The sequence below is a fragment of the Pipistrellus kuhlii genome, unplaced genomic scaffold (genome assembly GCF_014108245.1).
Source record: "Pipistrellus kuhlii isolate mPipKuh1 unplaced genomic scaffold, mPipKuh1.p scaffold_m20_p_22, whole genome shotgun sequence".
In the NCBI taxonomy this organism is placed as follows: Eukaryota; Metazoa; Chordata; class Mammalia; order Chiroptera; family Vespertilionidae; genus Pipistrellus; species Pipistrellus kuhlii.
The window spans coordinates 6593636-6617734 of record NW_023425521.1 but is presented as its reverse complement, the minus strand read 5'-3'; the positions used below and the strand labels follow the sequence as shown (position 1 = coordinate 6617734).

Here is a 24099-nt window from a genome sequence, read left to right as displayed (position 1 = left end):
GAGGAGCATAAACATGACCTTTTATTACAGCAATGAGCAGAACTTTGATGAATTGAATGAAGGGAACAGGGTCAAATTCAGGCCGTAAGTAAAGGATGGGCAGTCACTAAACTACTGAGTAAGTATTTGTTGAACTGATAAGTAAAAGAAGTGGAGTCAGTTAAATGTGGCAGTGGCCTGGCTTGAAGTATCTCAGCAGTTGAACATTGACCTTTGAACCAAGAGGTCATATTTCAATTCCCAGTCAGGGCATATGCACCAGTTGTGGGCTCAGACCTAGTAGGGGTGTGCAGGAGGCATCCAATCAATGATTCTCATTATTGATATTTCTATCTTTCTGTCCCTCTCCCTTTCTGAAATCAATAAAAATATATTTAACTTTAAAAAAGAAAGAAATGTGTCTGTGAAGAAGGGAAAGAAAGCATGAGCCTCAAATATACCTGCTCTTTCCTGATTATGTACATGTTATTCCTTTCACCTGGGATTTTCTTCTTTTTTTCTATTCCTATTCATTTTTAGCTAATAACCTTGAGCAAAGATTTTTAACTTTTCTGTATCTTAGTTTCACTCTTTATAAATGAGGATAATTGTTCCTATCTTACAGAGCTTTTAATATGTGTAAAGCACTTAAAGAATAGGTGTCAGTAAGAACAAAATAAATATTAGTTGTTTTGTTATCATCACCATCATCATCATCATTATCCTCATCATCATTATCCCTTAATATTCATCTCCTTGCAGAAGTCTCTGATGTGAGGTATCTCATAGTGCTTCCCTAATACTCTGTGCATAACTCTTTTGTGACACTTATGCTGTATTTTATTTATTCACTTATCTGTCTCCTGCCCAACTGCATTTAATTTTCACCTCTGTAAACATACAGTGCCCAGCAAACAGGAGGCACTCAAATATTTGTGAAATTATCACAGGAATGTATCAGGATCTCAGAGAGGGCTGTGTGATATGTGTGTGGGGTGTGTGTGTGGGGTGTGTGTGTGGGGTGTGTGTGGGGTGTGTGTGTATGGTGTGTGTGTGGAGTGTGTGTGTGTATGGTGTGTGTGTGTGTGTGTGGAGTGTGTGTGTTTTAAAACGGACCTTTTTGTAATTGCATGGAAAGGAGTCAGTGTAGAAGAAAATATTTATGATGTGAGAGGAAGGGAGACTGGGAAGAATTAATGGTGTAAGGCTTTTGATGGTGGTGAGAGGTAGAATCAATGTGTTGGTAGAGAAAGATTGCTACTTTAACCAGTTATCATGATATATTTTCTGGAAGACTTTAGATGAAGTTGATATTTCCTCCTTAGATATTTGATAGAATTCACGAGTGAAACCACTTGGGACTGAGAGAGAGAGAGAGAGAGAGAGAGAGAGAGAGAGAGAGAGAGAGAGAGAGAGAGAGAGAGAGAGAGAGAGAGAAAAGTTGGTACCCTTTGAGATTTCCATTTCTTTTTTACTTTTGATCATTTTTATCATGTAAGAGATTTGCTCATTGGTATTATGTTGTTCACAATACTTTCTTATGGTCCTATTAATGTCTGCAGGATCTCTCTATTCCTGATAAGTAATTTATATCTTCTCTATTTTTTTTTATTGGAAGTTTATCAACTTTATTTATCTGTCTTTAAAAACAAAAGAAAACCAGCTTTTGGTTTCACTGATTTCTTCCCTGTTGTTTTTCTATTCTGTATTTTATTGAAAATAAATATTAGTTGTTTTGTTATCATCACCTGTTTTATTTATTTTATTTCTTCTGCTTAGTTTTTTTAAAAATGCTATCCTTTTTCAAGTTTCATCGGGGGAACCTTATATAATATTTTAGATTTTTCCTTCTTTGCTAATAAAGTAATTCAAAGCTAAAAGTTTCTCTAAGCACTAAGGAAACTCTTCATTCCACAAATATTATGCTTCAATTTTTATTAATTTAAATGTATTTCCTAATTGTCCTTGTGATTTCTTCTTTGACCTATGGAAATTAGGTGGATATTTTTTCCAAATATTTGGGGATTATCAGATACATGTCTACTATGAATTTAATTTTATTGTGGTTTCTCATACTCTCTATGATTTCAATTCTTTTGAAATTTATCCTGTGGCCCAGAATATAGTCTTTCTTGATTAAGGATCAAGTTGATTGACAGCATTTTTCAGATCATTTAAAGTCTCAGTAATTTTCTGTCAATTCCTAAAGAGAAGCATTGAGGTCTCCTCTACTATAAAATGTGGATTTGCCTATTTCTCCTTATACTGTATAGAGTATTTTGAAGCTCTTGAAATTAGGTATATATACATTAGTATTGTTCTATCATTTTTAATGAATTAAAATTTTATCTTTATGAAATATCATTCTTTTTACCTGCTAGGCTTCTTTGTTCAAAATCTACTTTGATATTAGCATAGCTACTACACTTATAATTAGTGTTTGCATTGTACATCTTTCTTCACCATTTTAATTTAATTTTGTTTTTAATACTTAATATGTTTATCTTGAAAATACTAAGTAATTATGCCTTCTGTTAAGTCCAGGCTGAAAATCTTTGTCATTGAGATAGTATCTTAAAACCATTTATATTTACTCTCAGCAAAATGAGAATAGAGGGATCATACCTCAACATAATAAAAGCCTTATATGACAAACCTACAGCCAACATCATACTCAATGGGCAAAAACTAAACTCATTTCCCCTGAGAATGGAAACAAGACAGGGATGCCCACTTTCACCACTCCTGCTCAATATAGTACTGGGAGTGCTAGCCATAGTGATCAGATAAGCAGAAATAAAAGGCATCCAAATTGGGGCGGGGGGGAGAGGAGTAAAACTGTCCGTATTCGCAGATGACATGATACATTACATAGAAAACCCCAAAGACTCCATAAAAAAACTACTAGACCTAACAAATGAATTTGGCGATGTAGCAGGATATGAAATTAACACCCAGAAATCTATGGCCTTTTTATAGACCTATTATGAACTCACAAAAAGAGAAATGAAAAAAAATCCCATTTACCATTGATCCAAAAAATATATAAGATACCTAGGAATAAACTTAACTAAGGAGGTAAAAGACCTGTACTTGGAAAACTACAGAACGGTGAAAAAAAAGATAGAAGAAGATATAAACAAATAAGAGAACATACTATCTTCATGGATTGGTAGAATCAACATCATTAAAATGTCCATACTCCCCAAAGCAATCTACAGATTAAATGCAGTCCCCATTAAAATACCAACAGCATACTTCGAAGATCTAGAACAAACTCTCCTGGAATAAAATTCATCTGGAATTTAAAAAAGGCCCCAAATAGCCACAGCAATCCTGAGAAAGAAGGATAAAGTTGGAGGGATCACAATACCAAATATCAACTATATTTCCAACCCACAGTTCTCAAAACTGCCTAATACTGGCACAAGAACTAGCATATGGACTAAGGGAACAGAGCAGAGAACCCAGAAATAGACCCAAGCCATTATTCTCATTTAATATTTGACAAAGAAAGCAAGAGTATACAATGGAATCAAGATAGTCTCTTCAATAAATGGTGTTGGGAAATTTGGTCAGATATATACCAAAAAAATGAAACTAGATCACCAACTTACATTATACACAAAAACAAACTCAAGGACTTAAATGTAAGATGGGAAACCATAAAAATCCTACAAGACTCCATAGGCAGTAAAATAGCAGACATATGTCATACCAATATCTTTACAGACACAGCTCCTAGGGCAATGGAGACTAAGGAGAAAATAAACAAATGGGACTACATCAAAATTAAAAGCTTCTGCACAGCAAAAGAAACCATCAACAAAACAATAAGAAAGCCCACTGCATGGGAGAACATATTTGCCAATGATATTTCAGATAAGGGTTTAATCTCCAAACTTTACAGAGAGCTCATACAACTTAACAAAAGGAAGAAAAATGATCCAATCAAAAATGGGCAAAGGACCTAAATAGACACTATTCAAAAGAGGACATACAGAAGGCTGAGAGACATATGAAAACCTGCTCAAAGTCACTAATCTTCCGAAAGAAGCAAATCCAAACAACAGGATACCATGTCACACGGGTCAAAATGGCTGTCATCAACAAATCAACAAACGTCAGGTGCTGGTGAGGATATGAAGAAAAAGGAACCCTCCTGCACTGCTGGTGGGAATGCAGATTGATACAGCCACTGTGGTAGACAGTATGGAGTTTCCTCAAATAGTTAAAAATGGAACTTCCATTTGACCCTGTAATCCCACTACTAAGACTATATCCCAAAAAACCAGAAACACCAATCAGAAAGGATATATGCAATCTTATGTTCATAGCAGCACAATTCACAATAGCTAAGATTTAGAAACAACCTAAGTGCCCATCAGCAGATGAGTGGATTAAAAACTGGTACATCTATAAAATGGAAGGAAGAAGGAATTTTATCACTTGCAATAGCATGGATGGAACTGGAGAGCATTTTGCTAAGTGAAATAAGACAGACTGAGAAAGATAAATATCACATGATCTCACTCATCTGTGGGATATAAGGATCAACATAATTTGATGAACAAGAATAGACACAGACAAATGGCACAGGAACGGGGTGGAGTTAGAGAGCAACCAAAGGACTTGTATGCCTGCATATTAGCATAACCAATGGACACAGACACTTGGACAGTGAGGGCTTTCCCAGAATGGGAATGGCTGGGGGTGGGGGAAGTCAAGTGAGGAAAAAGGAGACATATGTAAAACTTTAGAGTTTTTAAAAAGTTAAAATAAATAAATAAAACCATTTATATTTAATGTAATTGTTGTTGGTTTTGGAATTTTTAAAAATATATTTTATTGATTTTTTTTACAGAGAAGAAGGGAGAGAGATAGAAACATTGAAGAGAGAGAAACGTTGATCAGCTGCCTCTTGCACACCCCCTACTAGGGATGTGCCCGCAACCAAGGTACATGCCCTTGACTAGGATCGAACCTGAGACCTTTCAGTCTGCAGGGCGATGCTCTATCCACTGAGCCAAACCAGTTTCAATTATTGTTGATTTTAATCTACTATTTTGCTATTTTTTTCTATTTGTCCCATGTTTTCTTTATTCCTTTTTTCCTCTTTTCATATATTCTATTGGATTTATTGAGTACTTCTTAATATTCTATTTTATTTTTTATTGGCTCATTAGACATCTCTTTATGGTTTTTATTTTTGCCATGCATCTTTATTACAGTTTGCCTTCACATACTATTATAGCAGATTACATATAATAAAATGTAAGGTAAGCCTATATAATAAAAGCCTATTATGCTAAGTGTTTAGTCATCCTTTCAACCAAGCAAAGCTAATGATATGCTAATGATATGCTAAGGTCGCTCAACAGCTCGCTATGGTGTGCACTGACCACCAGGGGGCAGATGCTTAGACCAGTAGGTTAGCTTGTTGCTGGGGTCCAACCAATTGAGACTGAGTGAGATGGGCTGGACACACCCTGGAGCCCTCCTGTGGTCCCACCCTGGCTGGCCAACCTCCAGCATCCCTCTCTGGCCCTAATTGTGGTGGGGTCACTCACCCTGGCCTGCACCCTCTCCCAATCTGGGACCCCTTGGGGGATGTCAGAGAGCCGGTTTTAGCCTGATGCCACAGGCCAGGCTGAGGGACTTCACTGGTGCATGAATTTGTGCACTGGGCTTCTAGTACTTTAATAACAGAATATGTCTATTTCCTTGTTCCTATCCTATTCTACATATATTATTAATCCCAAAATATACTTTTATTATTTTTGCTCTTAACAGCACATCATCTATCAAAAAATTTTAAAATGAGAAGTTAATTTATATTTATACGAGTATTATCCAGTGTTCTTTATTCCTTTGAGTCGGTCTAGGCTTCCATTTGTTCATTTTCCAACTGCCTGAATGACTTCCTTTAATTTTCTATGTGGTGCTTGCCTGCTAGTGAAACATTCTCTTGGATATTTGTTTGAAGATATCTGTATTTCATCTTCAATTTTGAAGTATATTTTCACTAAATATGCAGTTCTAGATTGACAGATTTTTTTTTTTCTTTCACCATTTTAAAGATTCATTATCTTCTAGCTAGCACAGTTTCCAATAAGAAATCCTCAGACAGTCTTATCTTTTTAAAGTATTTTTTTCCTGGCTGTTTTTAAGACTTAATCTTTATTTCTGTTCTTGCAATTTGAGTATGAATTATCTTTTTTTTTAATACATTTTATTGATTTTTTTACAGAGAGGAATGGAGAGAGATAGAGAGCTAGAAATGTCGATGATAGAGAAACATCAACCAGCTGTCTCTTGCACACCCCCTTACCGGGGAAGTACCCACAACCAATGTACATGCCCTTGACTAGAATCGAACCTGGGACCTTTTAGTCTGCAGACTGATGCTCTACCACTGAGCCAAACCAGTTTCGGCGAGTATGAATTATCTTGATGTGGTTTTCTTTGCGCTTATCTTTTCCTTTTATTTATCTTTGCTTGTAGGTTTATAATTTTCTTCATACTGAAAAAATCTTGGCCATTGTATCTTCACATATTTTTCTAAGCCTTTCTTCTTTTGGTATGCAATTACACATATGTTAGATGATGTGATATAGTCTTGCAGATTACTAAGATTATTTATTATATTCATTCAGTTTTTTTTGTCACTCTGGCAAAACTTTGGATATTTAAAATGCCTTTTTTTAATATTCACTAATCTTTTCTTCTATAGGATTGAATTTGTTATTCAACCCATCAAGTGAAATTTTCCTTTCAGATAATATATTACTATGTTCTAGGCTCTTTAGTTTTTTTAAATATCCTCTGTTTCCCTCCTTATTATGTTCATGTTTTTATTTACATATTTGAATGTGGTTTTGTTTTGTTTTTTTTATTGATTGATTTTGAGAGAAAGAGACAGAGACATCAATTTGTTGTTCCATTTATTTATGCATTCATTGGTTGATTTTTGTATGTGCCCTGACTAAGGATAGAATGTGTAACCTTCGCATATCAGAATGACACTCTTAACTAACTGAACTACCTGGTAAGGGCTGGATGTATTTTTAATAGCTATTCAAGTCTTTGTCTACTAATTTTACTATCTGTCATATCGAGGTTTAACTCTGTTGACTGATTTTTCTCCTGCTTATAACTCAGATAGTTCTTTTTCTCATGTCTGGTTATCTTTTATTAGATACTGGACATTATAAAAGTTAAGTTGAATGCTGGATTATCTTTACTTCTTTTAAAAAAATATTGGACTTTTTTTTTAAGAAGCTGTTATTTATAGATTATCAGCTTGATCCATTTGTGGCTTATTTCAAACTTTGGTAGAGCAAATTTAAAGTTGACTTTACTCCCAGACTAGTTTAACTCCCATAACTATGGCCTTCTTGGTTCTGTGAGGTCTCTCCATTTAATAACCGGAGATCGAAAATCTCTGAGCTCTGTGTGAGGTTTGTTTATCTTAAAGCTCACCAATCACTTTGTACTTGGTCTTATAGAACTTAACCCTACACATACACAGTTAAGTGTCAGCAGCAGACTCAGATGAACCCATGTAGTTATCTGGACTTCTGCGTGCTCCCTCCTCCTAACTAGTGGTCTGCTCCAGCAACCTCCGGCTGCTCAGTCTTCCTGGACTCTAACCTCTGTCTCCTCAATTCACAAACTGCTGTGCTGTGCTGTGCTGTGCTCAACTCCCTTTCCTGGTGTGCAGGCCCAGGATGTGCCTCCAGGAAGAAAGCGATGGTTGTCGGGTTACCCCCTTTGTTTCCCTTCCCTCACAGTCACAGCCCAGTGCTTCTTGTTTCCCAGCATCCTAACAGTTTTCTCCATACTCTGTCCAGTTTTCTAGCTGTTTACTGTAGCAGATGAAGTATGGTCCCAGCTGCCCCACCATGGTCCCAGTGGAAATCATGAATTTTATTTATGCTTCACAAATTTATGCTTTTATTTTGATGTAATATGTAGAGATTTTCAAGTTGGAAAGTTCTGTAAATATTCTAAATTTTAAAAATTAAACTAAATTAAATCTAAGTATTTATTATGAATTATCTGAATATTTATGCTCCAGAGGGCTAGTACACAGTTATGTAGTAATATCTGGCACCAGAACTGTATTCAGTCTTTGAAGAAACTTCAAACGGGTGCCTACAAAACTTTTAGTAGAAAATACTGCATAATAATTTGAGCTTTGTACTGTTTAAAGAATTTGGGAAACATCCTTTTATTTAATCCTGTTATTCCAAAACTTATACTATTACATTTTAAAGAAATGTATCTTTATGAGATCTGGACTTGCCTTAAAAAGAGGAATCTCCTAATTTTCTTCCCTCCAAATCACCTTCCTGGAAATCATGGATGTATGAATTTTCACCATTAGTGATAGGAAATGGAAAATAAAGGGATGAAAGACTCTTTTGAATTATGACATAATGTGAAGTGCCCAGCAAGAAAAGGGTACTATATTAAGATGATTTGGGGGAGGGAGGTGGATATCTATAATACTTTCAACAATAAAGATTAAAAAAAATTTAAAGATGATTAACAGCCATTGACACCTTTGTGAAAATTCGTTGGTTGATTGGTTCTTTTCCAATAGGGTTTTAAACCCGAGATTTCTATGGGAGCTGCTTAGAGAAAGTGGACCAACACAAAGGCCCTAGAGAAGAGCGGGGAACTGAGTGTTTGTGAAGGGTGAAGGGATAGCAAGCACACAGGGGAGCAGTGAGGTTGAAACAACAGCAACAATAAAACAATTCTGCTCATTTCTAAATTATTTTTTTCTCATCTGTTATTCTATACCTATTCAGGCCATATTGTAGATGATTATTGGAAAAGAGTATTTTTCTATCGTAATGATAGCTATGAAAATAAGACTTGGATTCAAATAGCTAACCCTAACTTAATTTATGTAAGTCAATACCATGCTGAGAGTAAAATTATTCAAAAATGTCTGGGGGACAGTTTGCATGATAAATTAGCTATGATTTTTCAACCAAGCTCAACCAGAGTTTTTAGATGTAATTGAAAAGTTCAGAAATTCGGGCAGCTGTGACTTAAGTTCAAACACATAGTAAAAGCCTTGAAGGTTGATAAATAAATTTTATTTCTTCAATTATTCAAGTAATTACACAATTTCTCATTATTCGTTAGAGTATTGATTCTGCTCTATTTCGCTATTACAAGGTCTAGGCTTTTTATACACCACCATCTGGTCTCACTTTAAAGTCAGCATTGGCCATTTCAAAAGACCCAGAATGCTTCCTGGGTCCATGGACTCCTACTGCATTCTGCAGCCCCTCCCCGCTTCCCCAGGTGACTATTCATGTTCTTGCCTCACTCCTCGAGTTTCCCAACAGTCTCTTCTGCCCTCCTTCTGCTAATCTGATGAACCGTTCCTTCTGCTTCCTGGAGAAGATGGAATTAATCAGTTCCCACCACTGCTGCAGGGGTGGTACCTGTATTTCCCAGCAAAGGCCCCCTCCTCCCCTGCACTCTACTTCCCACGACGACTTTTCCCTTCCTCCAAGACATGTCTCCAGTGGTCCCTGGCATCATCTATTCTCCCCTCTCTCCTGGCAGATCTTTCCCGTTAGCTTGTATGTTGTCATTCTCTCATCTCACAAGAACAACAACAAAACAAATCAACCCTGTCTTTGCCCACTTCCCCTGCAGCTTCCAACCCATTTCTCTCCTCCCCTTTGTAACAAAACCCTGAACAAAGTGTCTGTATCTGCTCCAATTCCTCCTTTCTCTCTTAGGCGCCCTCTAATCTAGCTTTCCTCCTTGCCACTACACAAAATTGCTTCTATCCAAATCACCAATGTCCCCCACATGCTCAAGCCATGTGGTCATTTCCCGGTCCTCCCCGTGCACGAGCTCTCGGTAGCATCTGACACAGTGGAGTACTCCTTGAGACACTGTCTTTATGTGGCTTCAGGATTCCATCTTATCCTGACCTCTTATCTCTCTGGCCATCATTTGCTTTCTTAACATTGGCAGGCCCAGGGCTCAGTATACTTGTACTTCTGTTTTTGTAGACCCTTGATGCCTTTAGATGTCATCCAGTAGCATAGTCCTATGCACCATTTATATGCTGGTGTATACTTAGGCTAGACCTCTTCCCTGAACTCCAGACTGTAATGTCCACATGTTCACTTCAACACTACATGTCCAATAGGCATCTCCAACTTCATGTGTCTGAAACTCATCTGGATCTTCCTCCCAAAACCTGTTACACCAAGATTTTGATGTAAGGTAATGATGACACCCCATTCTTCTAGTTTCTTGGGACAGCTATCTTGAAGTCACCCTTGATTCATTTCTTTTTATCATACAGCATAGCCAGTTATGAGAATAGTGACCAGAACCTCCTTGGAGACAAAGGACCCAGCCCAGGTTGGAAAGCCCTACTCCATGCCTGCACAGGGATGGGAAGGCCCAGTAAAGGGCATGTCACTGTGATGCTTCCAAACACTTAAGACAAAGAGAGGGTCCCAACGGTGCCCAGAGAGCAGAAAGCAGGTCACATGCAAAAAAGTCAGACCTTGAGTGGCAAAGGACACAGTCACACTGTATGTGGGCTTATTCTGGCACAGCCACCCTGCTTCCAGGACATGGACATTGTTTGATGAGATACATGTGTCACTTCAAAAAATCGTTCTTGTGTGTGAGGCAGAGTGGGGGCTCAAGTATGCTCAGTGAATCTGGAAATCTCCTGCCTGTCTGGGAACATCTATTTCTTTCCTCTTTAAACTAAGGGCAAGAGTGTTACATTTCCTCCTGCTCCGCTCCCTCCCCTTCCTTTTCCTGCTCCTCTCCTTTGTTTCTTCTCCCCTTCCCCACTTTACCTCCTGAGCCTTCACACTTGCTCTGTGTCTATTTCTGTCTCTCCTTCTCCCTTTCTGTCTCTCCACAGAAGTCTGTGTTTGTCTAATAATTGGCAGGAGAGATCTTTTTTTCTTTTTTTTCTTTTGCTCTTTGCTTTTTAAGTGATGAATAGTTGGCGCTGGATCAAAGACAAGCCCTGTGGTTTTCTGGCTGCTCCAGAGGGCGGTGCAGCTGGCAGTCAGCCCAGCTGCTGGTGATAGGCATGTGCAAGATACCAAGCTCACAGGTCACTGTGTGTGTGTTCATGTCCGTGTGTCTTTCAGGCCAACAGCAGGCTGAAGCAGATTGAGAAGGAGTACACCCAGAAGCTTGCCAAATCTTCACAGGTAAGAACGTTGGAAGAGAAAAACAAACGAGAAGAACATACGCATAAAAGTATTTGCATGTTAAAATTAAACTTCATTCTCTCCAGTTGCTCAAAGATTAGTTTCTGGTTTTTGATGGGTACATAGATAAGTAATATATGCTTTTAACATTTTTTATTTAAAAACTTTTTAAATTGAACCATGCGAACACACACTCACATGTGGTAGAACCAGCCCGTGCACTTGAGCAAGCCCAGGCCGAAGCATATTTCACGAGGGCGGGAGGCACACGCCTACATCTGTGATGTAAGCAGTTTGATACCATCTATGCTTTTTTGCAATATTCCATTTTGCTGCAGTAAAGACAGCTTAACAACAGAATTCAAAATGGCAAGTGTCTGCATTAAATTAGCAGCTCAACTGTTGATTCCTCTTGGGAAAAAGAAGAATACGTCCCTCCACTCACAGCTTGCTGTGTGTTGTTACTTTTGTAGTTTTGATCTGAAAAGGCCAATAATTGATGCCTGTCTATACTTGACATGATGCTTACAGTGCTCTCTGCACGAGTTGTTACAAGGCTGTCCTGGAGCAGCATCCAGGGAATCCCAAGCATTCCTTGGTGGCATGAATAACTCTAACTAAATAAATACTAACTTTCATTTTAGTTTTGTGGCATCATAACCAAAGACTTTGTAGCTCAACTTTTGTTAATGTATACAGTGAAACGTGGTAGTAAACTGAAATGCATGTACCATTTTATGAGTTACCACACAATTGGTAGTAACAGCAACACGACAACAAAATGATACTAATATCAAGAATTTTATGGGGCACTAACTATATTGACCCATTCTGTCTTCATTTATAACAATGAGACTAGGAATTATTATTAGTTTTCCAGTTGAGGAAACGAAGGCCCAGGAAAGTGAGGTCACATAATTAGCAAATGACTAAGCCAGGATCCAACCTGGATCTGACTGCCCCAGCCTGACCCACTCCCTCACATTTTTTACATCACAAATTTTTTATGGTGGTGATCATGGAATTTCTTAAATTTTACAATTATTTTGAAAATGTGCATATGTCATAATTTACATCCCATTAGGAAATCAAAAATCTTCAGTGAAGGCTCATATGGGCATATTTAAAAAGATGATGGTTGCACTAGCCAGTTTTGTTCAGTGGTTAGAGTGTTGGTCTGCAGTTTGAAGGATTTCGGGTTTGATTCCCATCAAAGGCTTCTACCTTTGGCTGCAGTCTCAATCCCTGGGCCCTCATCAGGATTAGTGTGGGAAATGACCGATTGATGTGTCTCTCTCACATCAATGTTTCTCTCTCCCTGTCTCTCCCCTCCCTTCCACTCTCTGTAAAAAACAATGGAAAAAAATATCCTTGGGTGAGGATTGAAAAGAAAAAAAAAAAGATGATGATTGTCTTGACTGCCCTTATTCCAGACCTTCCTTCAAGAAAAAACATGGGGAATATCCTTTATAATCCATTGAGAAAAACATCTTATAATCAGAAGAAATCTTATTACTCTGAAAGTTAAAGTTTAAACTGAAATAATGGAAACCGCCCAGCTGGCAAGCCTCACATCCTGCTGATTTTGCTTTATGTTAAATGGGGGAGGCAGACCGAAAGTGAGATAGAAGATAGCTGACAAATGCTTCCATGATGGGAGTGTAACCAGGGGTGTTTAAGTTTATCTGAAGGAATGTGTGAAGAAGGCCGATTAGTTGGTATTAAAACAAATTAAATGGAAGTGAGTGTGGAAGATCACCTCAGCTCCCCAGGGCAGCAGACCTGAATTGGAATTCCAGCCCTACTGCTTCCGTGACCTTGAGCGTGTTACCTGCCCTCTCTGGAATTCAGTTTGCTCATTTGTAAAAGGAGGGAGTAATGCTTACCTCAGAGGATTAAGTAACACAATACCACAGAAGTGCTTAGTGCAGAGCCTAGTACCTAGTAAAATATTTAACCACTTTTAGCTCTTACAATGATAGTACGAAACTTGCAATGAGAAAGGAAAAGAGGGAGCAAAGAAGGGAAAGGGTATGGAAAGGGCAAAACATTATTTATTTTAATTAGTTTATTTTGGGGTGTTTGCTCATTGATTAAACTCTCCTTCCAAAATTTGGAGAGGTAAAGGGGTGCAGAGTATTTTCCCAATGAAAGACATGACGAAGGAGGGGGGGAAAGTGGAGGAAAAACCAACTAGTAACAACTGTCATGTCCTCTGACCATCATTTCATAAATGAAAGGCCAGTGCAACACGAAGTCAGAAAGAACCTTCAAAAGGGTCTAGTAACATAATAAGAGAGTCCATTCTTCTCATGGAAGATAGGGTGACAACCTCACATTGTCAGTTCTTGTTTGCCCACCTCTGACTATGAGAAACATTGGTTGATGATCCAGTTAGTTCAGAGAAACAGATGATTTAAAAATAAACATTGTAAAACAGAACCATGGATTGACTTTTTCTGTTTCCCAGTTTGTTTACTGGATTCTCTAATCCAATGTCTAAGCTGAGGCGAATGCAGGAACAAAGTTGCTTAACTTTATTAAATTTTTGACAATCTCTCAAAAAAGAAAAAAGTAGTAAGATGAATGCCTTAGTAATGAATTGGTAACCACGAACTCATCAGTTACATTGGAAAATATTTTAAACATTTTGCTCCCTAAAATGAAGTTACTTAATCTTTAAGATTTTATCAAGCATTTAGGACCTACTAGACCATGTACATCAAACCCTTAGTGTATCCAGGACTGTACCCCTTTGAGATTCTCAGTGCCCACCAGGATGGTGTTCCCATCATCACTGGACACACTTCCAGGATCATTCTATCAGAGTCATGTATTTATTCTTTTTATCTTAATATTACATATTAGCCTCCCTTTTCAATTCTAATGCTGGTTCCCACTCAACTGACTTACTTGGTAAAAGAAAGATATTGTCATCTGCAAGGGTAGACGTGGTGGTGGAGAAAACTAAAGCTGGCTCCAGCACCCACCCACTGCCAGGGACCCACTTCCCCTCTACCCACACTTGCTCCCACATACCTCTGCAGATCAGTGCCTGGGCCTGTTCCACATGTCCCACACCCCAGCCTTCCTGACACTCTCCAGGGTGACAACCCAGAATGCAAAAGGTGTCAAGGAGCCCCTCTTCCACTTGGTTTATGAGGATCTTCCATGTTCGCTGAACCTTCCGAAGGATGCCTTGTCTTGTCTATTGTATTTTAAAGAAGAGCTTTATAAAAATCTCCAACTCTACTATGACCTGAAAAAGTTAACTGAGTTAAAGATAAAATCTTAACCTCTATTTAGAATCCTGTTACTTTTAAGACCTAATAAGACCACTAACATTAACTCAAAGTATTAATTGCTCAATAATCATTAGTAGCTATGATAGCTTTCATGGAATAGGATGCTTACAGTATCAGGCCCAGAAAACTCTCCTTTTGCTTTCCAAAGTGTTAATTTCTAATGCTCTAATTCACTTCCTTCTCTGAAGCTAATGCAGGTACACATTTAGTTGAATGGTGGCATTTTGTTCTATGGTTTTTAATTACCACTCAAGCCAAACTGGTGGGGTTTAATTAGGATTGTATAGATTCATTTTCGTTTTTCTTGGAAATTTTTCCATGAAAGTCTAGCTTATCTCAATATACTATTTCAAGTAATTATTTTTTATTTACTCTGATTATAATTCTATTACTTAAGTATTTATTGGGTGCCAGTTTTGTGCACTGAGCTAAGGTGAAAATAGCCTATTCTCTTATACTCTGTGGCTACAACCAGATGAATGAGTTCCTTACCTAAAGCTTTTAATCTAGTTAGTATGATTATTTTCTATCTTTAAGTAAATCTCAAATCAGTTTTTAAAACTATATTTTAGTCACATCTTTGTAGCCATCTTATCTATCAGTCTATCAACCAATTTATCTGTTTATCTGTCCAAGGTGTTTCACCTGAAATGTTTTGACACTCTCCTTATATCATCTTCATAAGTTTTCAAATTAACTTTCCAAAGATAATCTCATTATTTTCCCCAAAATAACCTCATTATTTCCCAAAAAACATGTAAGGTTTCATTTCCCACACAAAAGCAAGCATGCTTTACTAGAGATTCCTTCCAAACCCTGCATTTCTTTCTTTCTGATGTGCTTTTGGAATAAATCTTCTGAATATGAGAGATCCCTCTTTCACACCTTTGTCATTTGAAGAACCCCAAAATATTTTTATCTTCCATTATGAAGCTAATCTGAATCTTACTTTCTAAAAAAGAAATGAAATTACTCTGTACTTTAAAAATGCATTGCATGATTGTGATGATAGATATATGAAATCTATACCGGTGACAAAATTGCATAGAACAGATACACACACGCACACACATCCAACACACAATGAACACATTACAGAATTAAACTCACCACTTTTGCATAGTTGTAGTTTACTCAGCTTGAAACGCTGCAATAGTCATTGAAAGAGTAAGTTATTTTTGCTATTTGGCTCCATGTTCTTATAAAATACCAATCCCAAGTTTCATGTTGGGCCAAGGAAATCTGGCTCTTTCTTATCTCCGGCTCCTTTGGCTCTGTGACTGTGAGTGAGTTCATTACTCTGTGCCTCGGTTTTTGACATTTACTGTAAAAATGTAACCTTCCCTGTTTCATAGAAGTGCTATGAGAATTAATGGAACTGATGCCAGAATGGAAACACTTCATCAAAATTCAAGAAACAGATGAAAACATCTTCATTCTCAGTAAATGAATTCCCCAACTCACAGCAGAAGGGTCAAGTTTGTCTTTAAAAATATGACTGTACTGCTTTTATGTGTTTTGTCATTTCTTTCACAGTTGTCTTAATATTTGATTCTTTACAAATTTTAAATGTTAAACTTAGTTACAGTGAATTAGCTCCCTCTAAAAGCATAAGTACCCCACATTTTATTGTAAATGTGCTATTATTTCTGTCAGTAGTAACAACTAATTGCTATAAGACTTGGCTTCTGGGAGACTCCAGACACTTTCCATTTATTGCCTTAAAATGCTGTGAACTAGTTTTGTCATCTAATAATCGCTGGGAAAACTGAGTTTCAAAGAAGATCACTAACTTCTCCAGTGTTTCCAATCAACCAGCCCTTCTCTCACAGAACCAACAGAATTCTGTTCCAACCCTGGACTAGAGTTCTTTCTTTTATTAGAAGGAACCGCCATTTCCTGCTTTGGAAAGTCATCACTACTGAATTTGAAAGGAAGTGGATACATCTAAAGTTCTAAACTAAAGGAAGAGTCAGCCCATTAAATTCAAAGCTCCCTCATCAGATGATTGCTTTGAGAACTGGGAGAACCCAGTCATAGAGAGAACCAGTTCTCAAGAGTAGAGAATACTCCAGGAGTCTCTGAAATGACACTATTTGGACCAAAATGAACTTTCATGGATATATTACCGTAGCACTTAGGAAGAAAGCAACCTTTTTGGAACTGTGTCATCATAAACTTCTCTTCGATTCCAAAACCTTGTTCAAAGTAGCCTGGTTTGAGGAACCAATTAGAGCAGCAATTGCTCTGACTGGGCGTGGTTCAAGCCCTGCCTGTCTCCTTGGTTGGATATCATCTTCAACAATGTAAAATATGTGACCTCTTTCTGTGCCCCTGTTTCTCCATCAATAGATGATGGGCAATAATAATGCCTCCATAGCAACTTACAGTGCTTAGCACAGTGCTCAGACGTTGGTGAATACTCAGAAACTGCTATGTAGAATTAGGTAACTAAGGAGAATGAACTCTTCCCTATTTTCTTTGGTTATTACAGTTCAAAGTATTGGGCATGGCAATTAGCTTTTTTCTTTCCAATAAGTATATATTTCTCAGTAAAATAAGATCTGACGCATTTCATATATTTGAGATCACAGATGTTCTTTCTGTTGATGAGTAAATATTGTGGAATGTTATCGTGGAAATGTCTTCCAAAAATATTTGGTTCAGCTGTTATTCACCATTCACCGTTTTATTACAGTCTTTTATTGGGTGGAATTTCATGCATGATAGTGTGTGATATGTTAATTGGAAATACTGAGTTTGTGGAGCAGAGTCTTGCCAACCCCATTCCTTTGTTAAGCTAAATGCATATGAAGTAGATGCCTCTCGCTGAAGAATGCAAGTGATAGCATGCTGTTCTCATTTTAGACCATCTCCGAGCTCCAGACAGCCATTTCCTCCCTGAAAGAAGAGAGCAGCCGGCAGCAGCTCGCTGCGGAAAGGCGGCTGCAGGATATTACCCAGAAGTTTGAAGATGAGAAGAAGAAGCTGATTAGAGATAATGACCGAGCAATCAAGGTAATCGGAAGACTTCAGTAACCAGTGGTCCCAGCTGCTGCAGTGTAATTAAAAGGGGGCAGATGCGTGCAGGTATCTGGCTTGTGCACACAGCCTGCAGTCATCCCCCTCACTGGCCACCTTTGATGTGTCCGGTGACTCAGGCCACTTCCCTCTGAGAGGTCACATGCCAGCATAAAAAGTCATTTTTGGCAAACCCGCTCCATTCACATTGAGCACGTATTGGAAAACCACCAGTGCTCTTTCTTGAGAACCACTTTGGAATGTCTTTTGAGATTAGGATGACTCTTTCAGCTCAGGGCTGCTGGCTAATAAATTCAGAAGTCAGCTTCCAATTGACATCCTATTCTCTGCCCACATCCTCTCATTATGCATTTGTGTGATGAGAAACAACCTGTTTGAGGTTTGGAATGCCAACTACTTGATGTGCTCGGATGTGTATGCTGAGTACCTAGGTGGTTTCCAAATGGCTTCAGAAAGACACACCTTTCGTAGCAACAGACACCCCCTGGGGTGATGGGCAGTCCGATCTCCAAGTGGTATTTCCTTGGTTCCGTAGCAATGAGTATTACTGTGTGTGTCCACCTCATGCAGTATTTAATCTGTGAGGATAAACATCTGGAAACTTTTATAAATAAGATTTAAAAGAGAACAAAAAATTTTTAGAAGAATTCTCAGCAAAGGATTTTTTTGTGTGTGTGACTTTACTTTGTTAGAACAATGCTTAAAGCATGTAGAGTAATCATACAAAGCAAAGAAACATTTGGGTTTTATCACTGCCCTTTTCTGCCTAACACCCATCTTGCTTTCTGTAGCCCCTTGCAGATGATCTGAGCAATTTAGGGAAATGTTAGTGTTAATGTAAGTTGCTTTCTTATATATAGTCTAGAGGCCCGGTGCATGAGATTTGTGCACTGGAGGAAAGGGGATCCCTTAGTCTGGCCTGCGCCGTCTTGCAGTCTGGGACCACTCGAGAGATGTCCACCTGCCGGAGGCAGTCAAACATCCCTCTCTCGGTACAGGTTTTCACAATCCAGGACCCTTCACTCCTTACCACCCACCTGCAGCAGAAGAGGGAGAAGCTCCCACCACTCCTGTGCTTGTCAGCTATGAGCCCAGATTCCGGCTGAGCAGTGCTCCCCCTGTGGGAGAGCACTGATCACCAGGGGGCAGCTCCTGCAATGAGCATCTTCCCCCTGGTGGTCAGTGCATGTCATAGCAACCAGTCATTCCACCATTCGGTTGATTTAGGCTTTTATTATATAGGATACTCTTTAAGCCCAGGCAGCCCTGAACAGAGTAAAAAACATTTAAGTTATGAACAAAACCTTGGAGGCCATCACATCCAGCCTCCCCACTTTAGAAGAAAAGACTTATTTTATTTTATTATTAATGATGATATTTTTCCCTATACAGTTCCATCTGTGAGCTTTTTCTTTTCCCCTATGTGTGATATTAGACAGAAGAGATGTTTCCTTTTCATATTTCGCTAATTGAAAGAAATATTTGGCACTCTTCTCATTAATAAATGCACAGCAAGTCCTCATTGACCACTTCATTTAAATTCTCTTAGTTATATAAAACTTTCATTTTACAGGAATTTCTTTTCCAGTGATGTCCAAATACCAACTGGTAGCTAATTTCCAAATTTCAATAAATAATTGAATTCCAATATAAGCAAAAAGGGAAAACACCCTGGCCAGGTGGCTCAGTTGGTTAAAGCATTGCCCCAAGCACCAATTGTGGAATTTTGTGAAATCCTTACAAAATAAGGATTCAGGGATATTGGTAGAGTTTGAAGCTGTCACTGTGCATCTCTCTGGTGCTCCAGAATCCTGTTTCTTTCCTTGACCGCAGGTGGTTGAGAGGTTTTGTGTGATGTCTGCCTCACTCTATCTACCCTATTCCTGTGCTGTTGGTGTATTTCTGCTAGTTTTTATTGTTACTTATTCACACCATTTGGTGTTGGGAGAGGGAAGTTCAGTCTACTACTTGCTCTCAGAAGCCTCTTTGACGCCCTATAACATTTAACAAGGAACCTGTGTTAGTCAGCTACTGCCACAGTAATGCTCCATAACGAACAATCCTCCAAACTCAGTGACTTATAAAAAGGACATTACTTTTCCTTGCCTAGGAGCAATGATCCCGTCCGCCCTGTAAACAGTCTCTGACACCCCTCCCTTCCATGCGACACCTCCCAGCTCAGCTGCCATTCCAAGGCGTCCTCCCATTCCCAGGCCCCGTCTGCTCATCATCCTCTTAGCACTTAAACAGTGGTATTACCCAATGCCTCTTCTCTCTGCTGTGTATGCGCTATCCCTACAAAGTCTCATCCCCTCAGGTAGGCGTTCATGCAAATGACTTTTGAATTGTTGCCTCCACCCAGATAGACGCCTTTCTGAGCTCTCAATCCAGTTCTAACTACTGTTGCACATTTCCTCTTGGATAGTCCAGAGGTTGCGCAAACGAGGCATTTCACAGAGTTACGTTCCTCCCACTCTTCCCTTCCCCCTGGCCTGTTCTTCCTCTTGTATTGATTATCTGAACTAGCGTACCACCAGCATCCACCCAGCCACCAGTCAGATTCCACAAACCCCATTGAACGAATTCTCCCCTCTCTCACCTCATTGCTGCCAGTCCTCGTCCTCACGTGCTCTCTGGTCCCAGGAACTCTGAGGATGATGTCTTTTCCCTTCAAGATTAAATGTTGTCTTCTCTGTGACATATCCGAGGGAGAAGCTCACACCAGCTTTGTCAATTCCTGCCGTAAAGTGTTCACCACACACATCCACAGTCCCTTATCCCAACCCCGAGGCTGCATGTGAAGTCAGAACATAGGAAGGTGACACAGGGCTTATACTTTGTCCCCAGTGGGGTCTGGGACAACACACAGTATCAAGCACACACGCACTGGGAAACAGAGTATCCTCAATAAATGGGACACACAGAACCACGGACACCCTGGTAACATCAGTCAAGTTTTGTGTTCTCATAAGTTAACTGCAACCTTTCAAAACTTATTCATAGTTTTTAGAGGATTTTAGATCGAGGACTGCAGATGGGAGGTTGTGAACTGTGTTTTGATGAATTCTCTTTCTCACCAACCAGACGCGTTGCTTCTTGAGAGCAAGCCCTTCACACAATTTTGGCTCAGTGGAAGTGCTGGAAATATGCTGAATTAATGCATGATGTTCCCTGATAAACCAGGCCTCTGAAAACTAACAGTGCCACTTGGCTCTCATGTTATTTCATCACTGGCAAGCAGCTTGTAAACATTTTGTGATGCTGTCACAGCTAGGCGAAGGCCACTCAGATCTTGTGGCCACAGCCATATGCTTTGCCTGATCAGGCAGCATCTAATAGAATAACCTACAGCTTATGTGTGTTATCTGAGGGCATGGTTTGTATGCTCCGGGGAAGGCCCCCAAAAGCCTGTCCACTGAAGCCAAGTCATCTAAATGTTAGTTAGCACCGTCCTCTCTGCTCCGAGTTCGCTATTTCTCTCGGTTAGAAGCAGCTCCACGACAGACTGTCCTCCTGCCCCGCTGCCCGCCAGGCCGAGCCCTTTCTTTGAAGCTGCTGTATTGAAAGTTCCTCACTGTGAAGCCAGATGTCCAAGCAGAGATTTCATATCAAGGAGAAATGTTGTCAGATTCTTGCTCGCAGGCATAGAAAGGAGGTTTGAGAGCACTGATGCTGCTCTCCCTTGGCCACTGACCGGAGTTCACAAGGAAAGGTCGGCTGCCAGTAGGATGTCGAGAAATCTGGTCTGCGTTACCAGAAGGGCTGCAGGGGGAAGAGGAATATTTCATAAGATTGGGCAATTCTTACTGAGCTCAAAGCCTCCAGGAATCCATTTCCCAAAGAATGAAAGGACGGAGCTCATTGTGGGGGCTCGGCAGCACTGAGAGGCAGAAAGAAACCGCCGTGCCGCACATCCAGGGCTTTGTCTGGGGCTGTTCGTTATTTAGTTCTCGTCTCCCCCGCCTGCACATCCTAAGGGCGCGAGGGAAGTTTTCTTTGTGCCGCCTGAATTGGAATTAATAATGCTAAGAATAGAAGTGTATTCTCTGTCCCACCCAGGAAGGCTCTCCTGCTCGCTCAGAGAGGGAGGCAGAGCCATTCAGCCAAAGTGGCATGAGGGATACTTGCCATTTTCCAGGAAGAATGAATGCCCTGGGAGATAAGCTTGGGTACCAGGTGGCAGGGAATTATGACCTTGCTTCCTAAAGCAAGGAGAAGCAAAAACAAGTAAGCAGAGCCCGGCCTGTGTGGCTCAATGGTTGAGCATCAACCTATGAACCAGGAGGTCACAGTTCAATTCCTGGTCGGGGGGGTGGGGGGACGGGTTGCAGGCTTGATCCCCAGTGTGGGGCTTGTTGGCTCTTCTTTGCAGTCTATCAGGGTTACCCCCAATCTTTCTGTTTCCTGTTAGAAACTCTGGGCTCATCTTTGTCCTTTCTTTCCTTCATCTCAGTTTATTTCAAGTCCACCAGGGTCCTAGAATGTATTTCTTATTCCTTTGATATAACCCTATTCAGAGCCCTTCTCAACTTGCAATTGATTGAAAACAGCCTGCTCTCAGCTGATCGCCCTGCCAAAGGTCCTCAGCTCCAGCCAGGACAAAGAACTCTGCCAGGGAAACCTCAGCTCACTGATGGGCCGCCCTAAGGCGCGTGCTTGGACACCAATGGGAAAAGAACAAGCCAGTGGACAAAAGGAGCAAAGGATAGTAACACAGTTCGCAGACGAAAAGTGAGACGCAGCAAACATATTCAAGTTTGCTCATTCTCGACCATAATTAAAGAAATGTAGATCAAAACTCCAAAGCTTTGAAGGGCCTGGCTGCCATGTGATGGGCATAAATTGTGAATTTGAACAATTACCCAGTGATGCACCATTGCCGGGAGTATAAATCGGTGAAGCCTCTTTGGAGGGCAGTGTGAGGGTATCTACGACCACATTAAATGTATATAACCTTTGGCCCAGCAGTTCCATTAATAGGAATTGATATAGAATATCTCTGTGAGCAAAAAGCTGGGGAAGAAAACAAGTTACGGTACGTTCATACAATGTAATATTATGGGGGTATTTTTAAAAATGAAGTAGATCTCTGTGTGAAAATGAGGCATGGTTGCCAATCCATACTAAGTGAAAGAAGGAAGAATATCATACACTTAAAGTTGCCTGAATGGGTTTCAAAAATGGGTAACTGGTTATTTGGGGGGAATAGGACTTTTGATACTCTTGATGATGTTTTCATCCTCACAATGTCATATTATTGAATTGAATTGAGAAGATTGCTTATAACGTCAAGATCCAACTCCTCTGTCTGCCATTACAGAGCCCACACAGACTTCTCAGGGTAGTTTAGGAGCCTGAGGAGGGGAGTGCAGAGGCCTTCAGGGAGGGGCAGGTGGAGAGGGAGTGCAGAGGCCCTTCAGGGAGAGGCCTGGTGAAGAGGGGGAGCAGCCTGGGATGGGAGGGGCCATGAAGCAGGACGCCTGCTGGTGGACTTCGTTTCAGGTCATCTTCATTGCTACAGAAGTTTAGCACCTGAGTTCCTACATATATCCGACTATCTCTCATATGACCCTATGTTTACATGTGTAGGTTGGCATTATGTATTTTTTAAAAGGAAATGGCATGTACGTGTGTGTGTGTGTGTGTGTGTGTATACTTTCCTCATAAAGATAGAATTCATACATATATATGTACATACATGCATATTTTACAACAGTTATTATACATTGTCAGTGAGAGAAAAAGTGAAGCTGTGAATAAGCAGTTGTATTATCATAACCGGTCCTGCATAAATGTGCCTTATACAGCCTGGAAACGTTTCAGATGGGCCTAGCTCATGGTGCTTCATATTTAGATCATTTTATTTTTAAGGGATTTGTTGCACAAGAAACATCTAATGAGAGAGTTAATCTATACAGCCTTACACAATTTCCAAAGCACTACATAAAAATCAATAAATTAGTAAAAAGAGTCCTGGTTTTCTACATGTATCGTGTTTTCCAAATGTGTATAATTGGACCAAAATAATGTGGTGCTGTCTGTCAAGCCATGAGAAAAGGCGAAATGTTATTTGCAGGGTTGTCAGCAGGAGGCCATTGCTATCATAGCAGCGGCACTAGCCACTGAAGCTGAAATGGCAGATCTGGAGCGAGAGAGATCTGGTGGCTGGTGGGTTACAGGAATGCTTTAATGTTGCGAGCACAGCGGAAAATGTGGAATTCAAAACAAAGAGGCAGCCCCATTTCTTTCAGGAGAGAGAGAACCATTTACTTTTATGTCTCTGTCACTTGCTCCAGGATTCTTCATAAAGCCCTCTAACCACCTAAATAAATATTCATATGGCTGCTCAACATCTCATTAATAAAACAAGATTTGGTGGTAAAATATTTCAGAGTAACATATGATTTGCATCTCACCCTTGTTTAACTTTAAATCTCAAGCAATTAATAAATTAGACTTGAGAGCTTTTTAAGAGGTAACATCTTACATGTACCACAAATTGCATTATTTTTATGTGTAAATAATGATGAAAGGAGAGATTGTTCCTT

General features: G+C 39.6%; 1 protein-coding gene across 4 annotated transcripts in view; it reads left to right on the top strand.

The window, feature by feature from the left end:
* The window catches only part of CEP112 (centrosomal protein 112), a 267970-nt gene that overhangs the window by 191404 nt on the left and 52467 nt on the right, over nt 1–24099 (top strand). For all 4 annotated transcript variants that reach the window (XM_036451304.2, XM_045586287.1, XM_045586288.1 and 1 more), the window contains 2 exons: nt 11142–11204; nt 17378–17527. In XM_036451304.2, coding sequence (XP_036307197.1) covers nt 11142–11204; nt 17378–17527 — 213 coding nt within the window. The remainder of the gene's footprint in view (nt 1–11141; nt 11205–17377; nt 17528–24099) is intronic.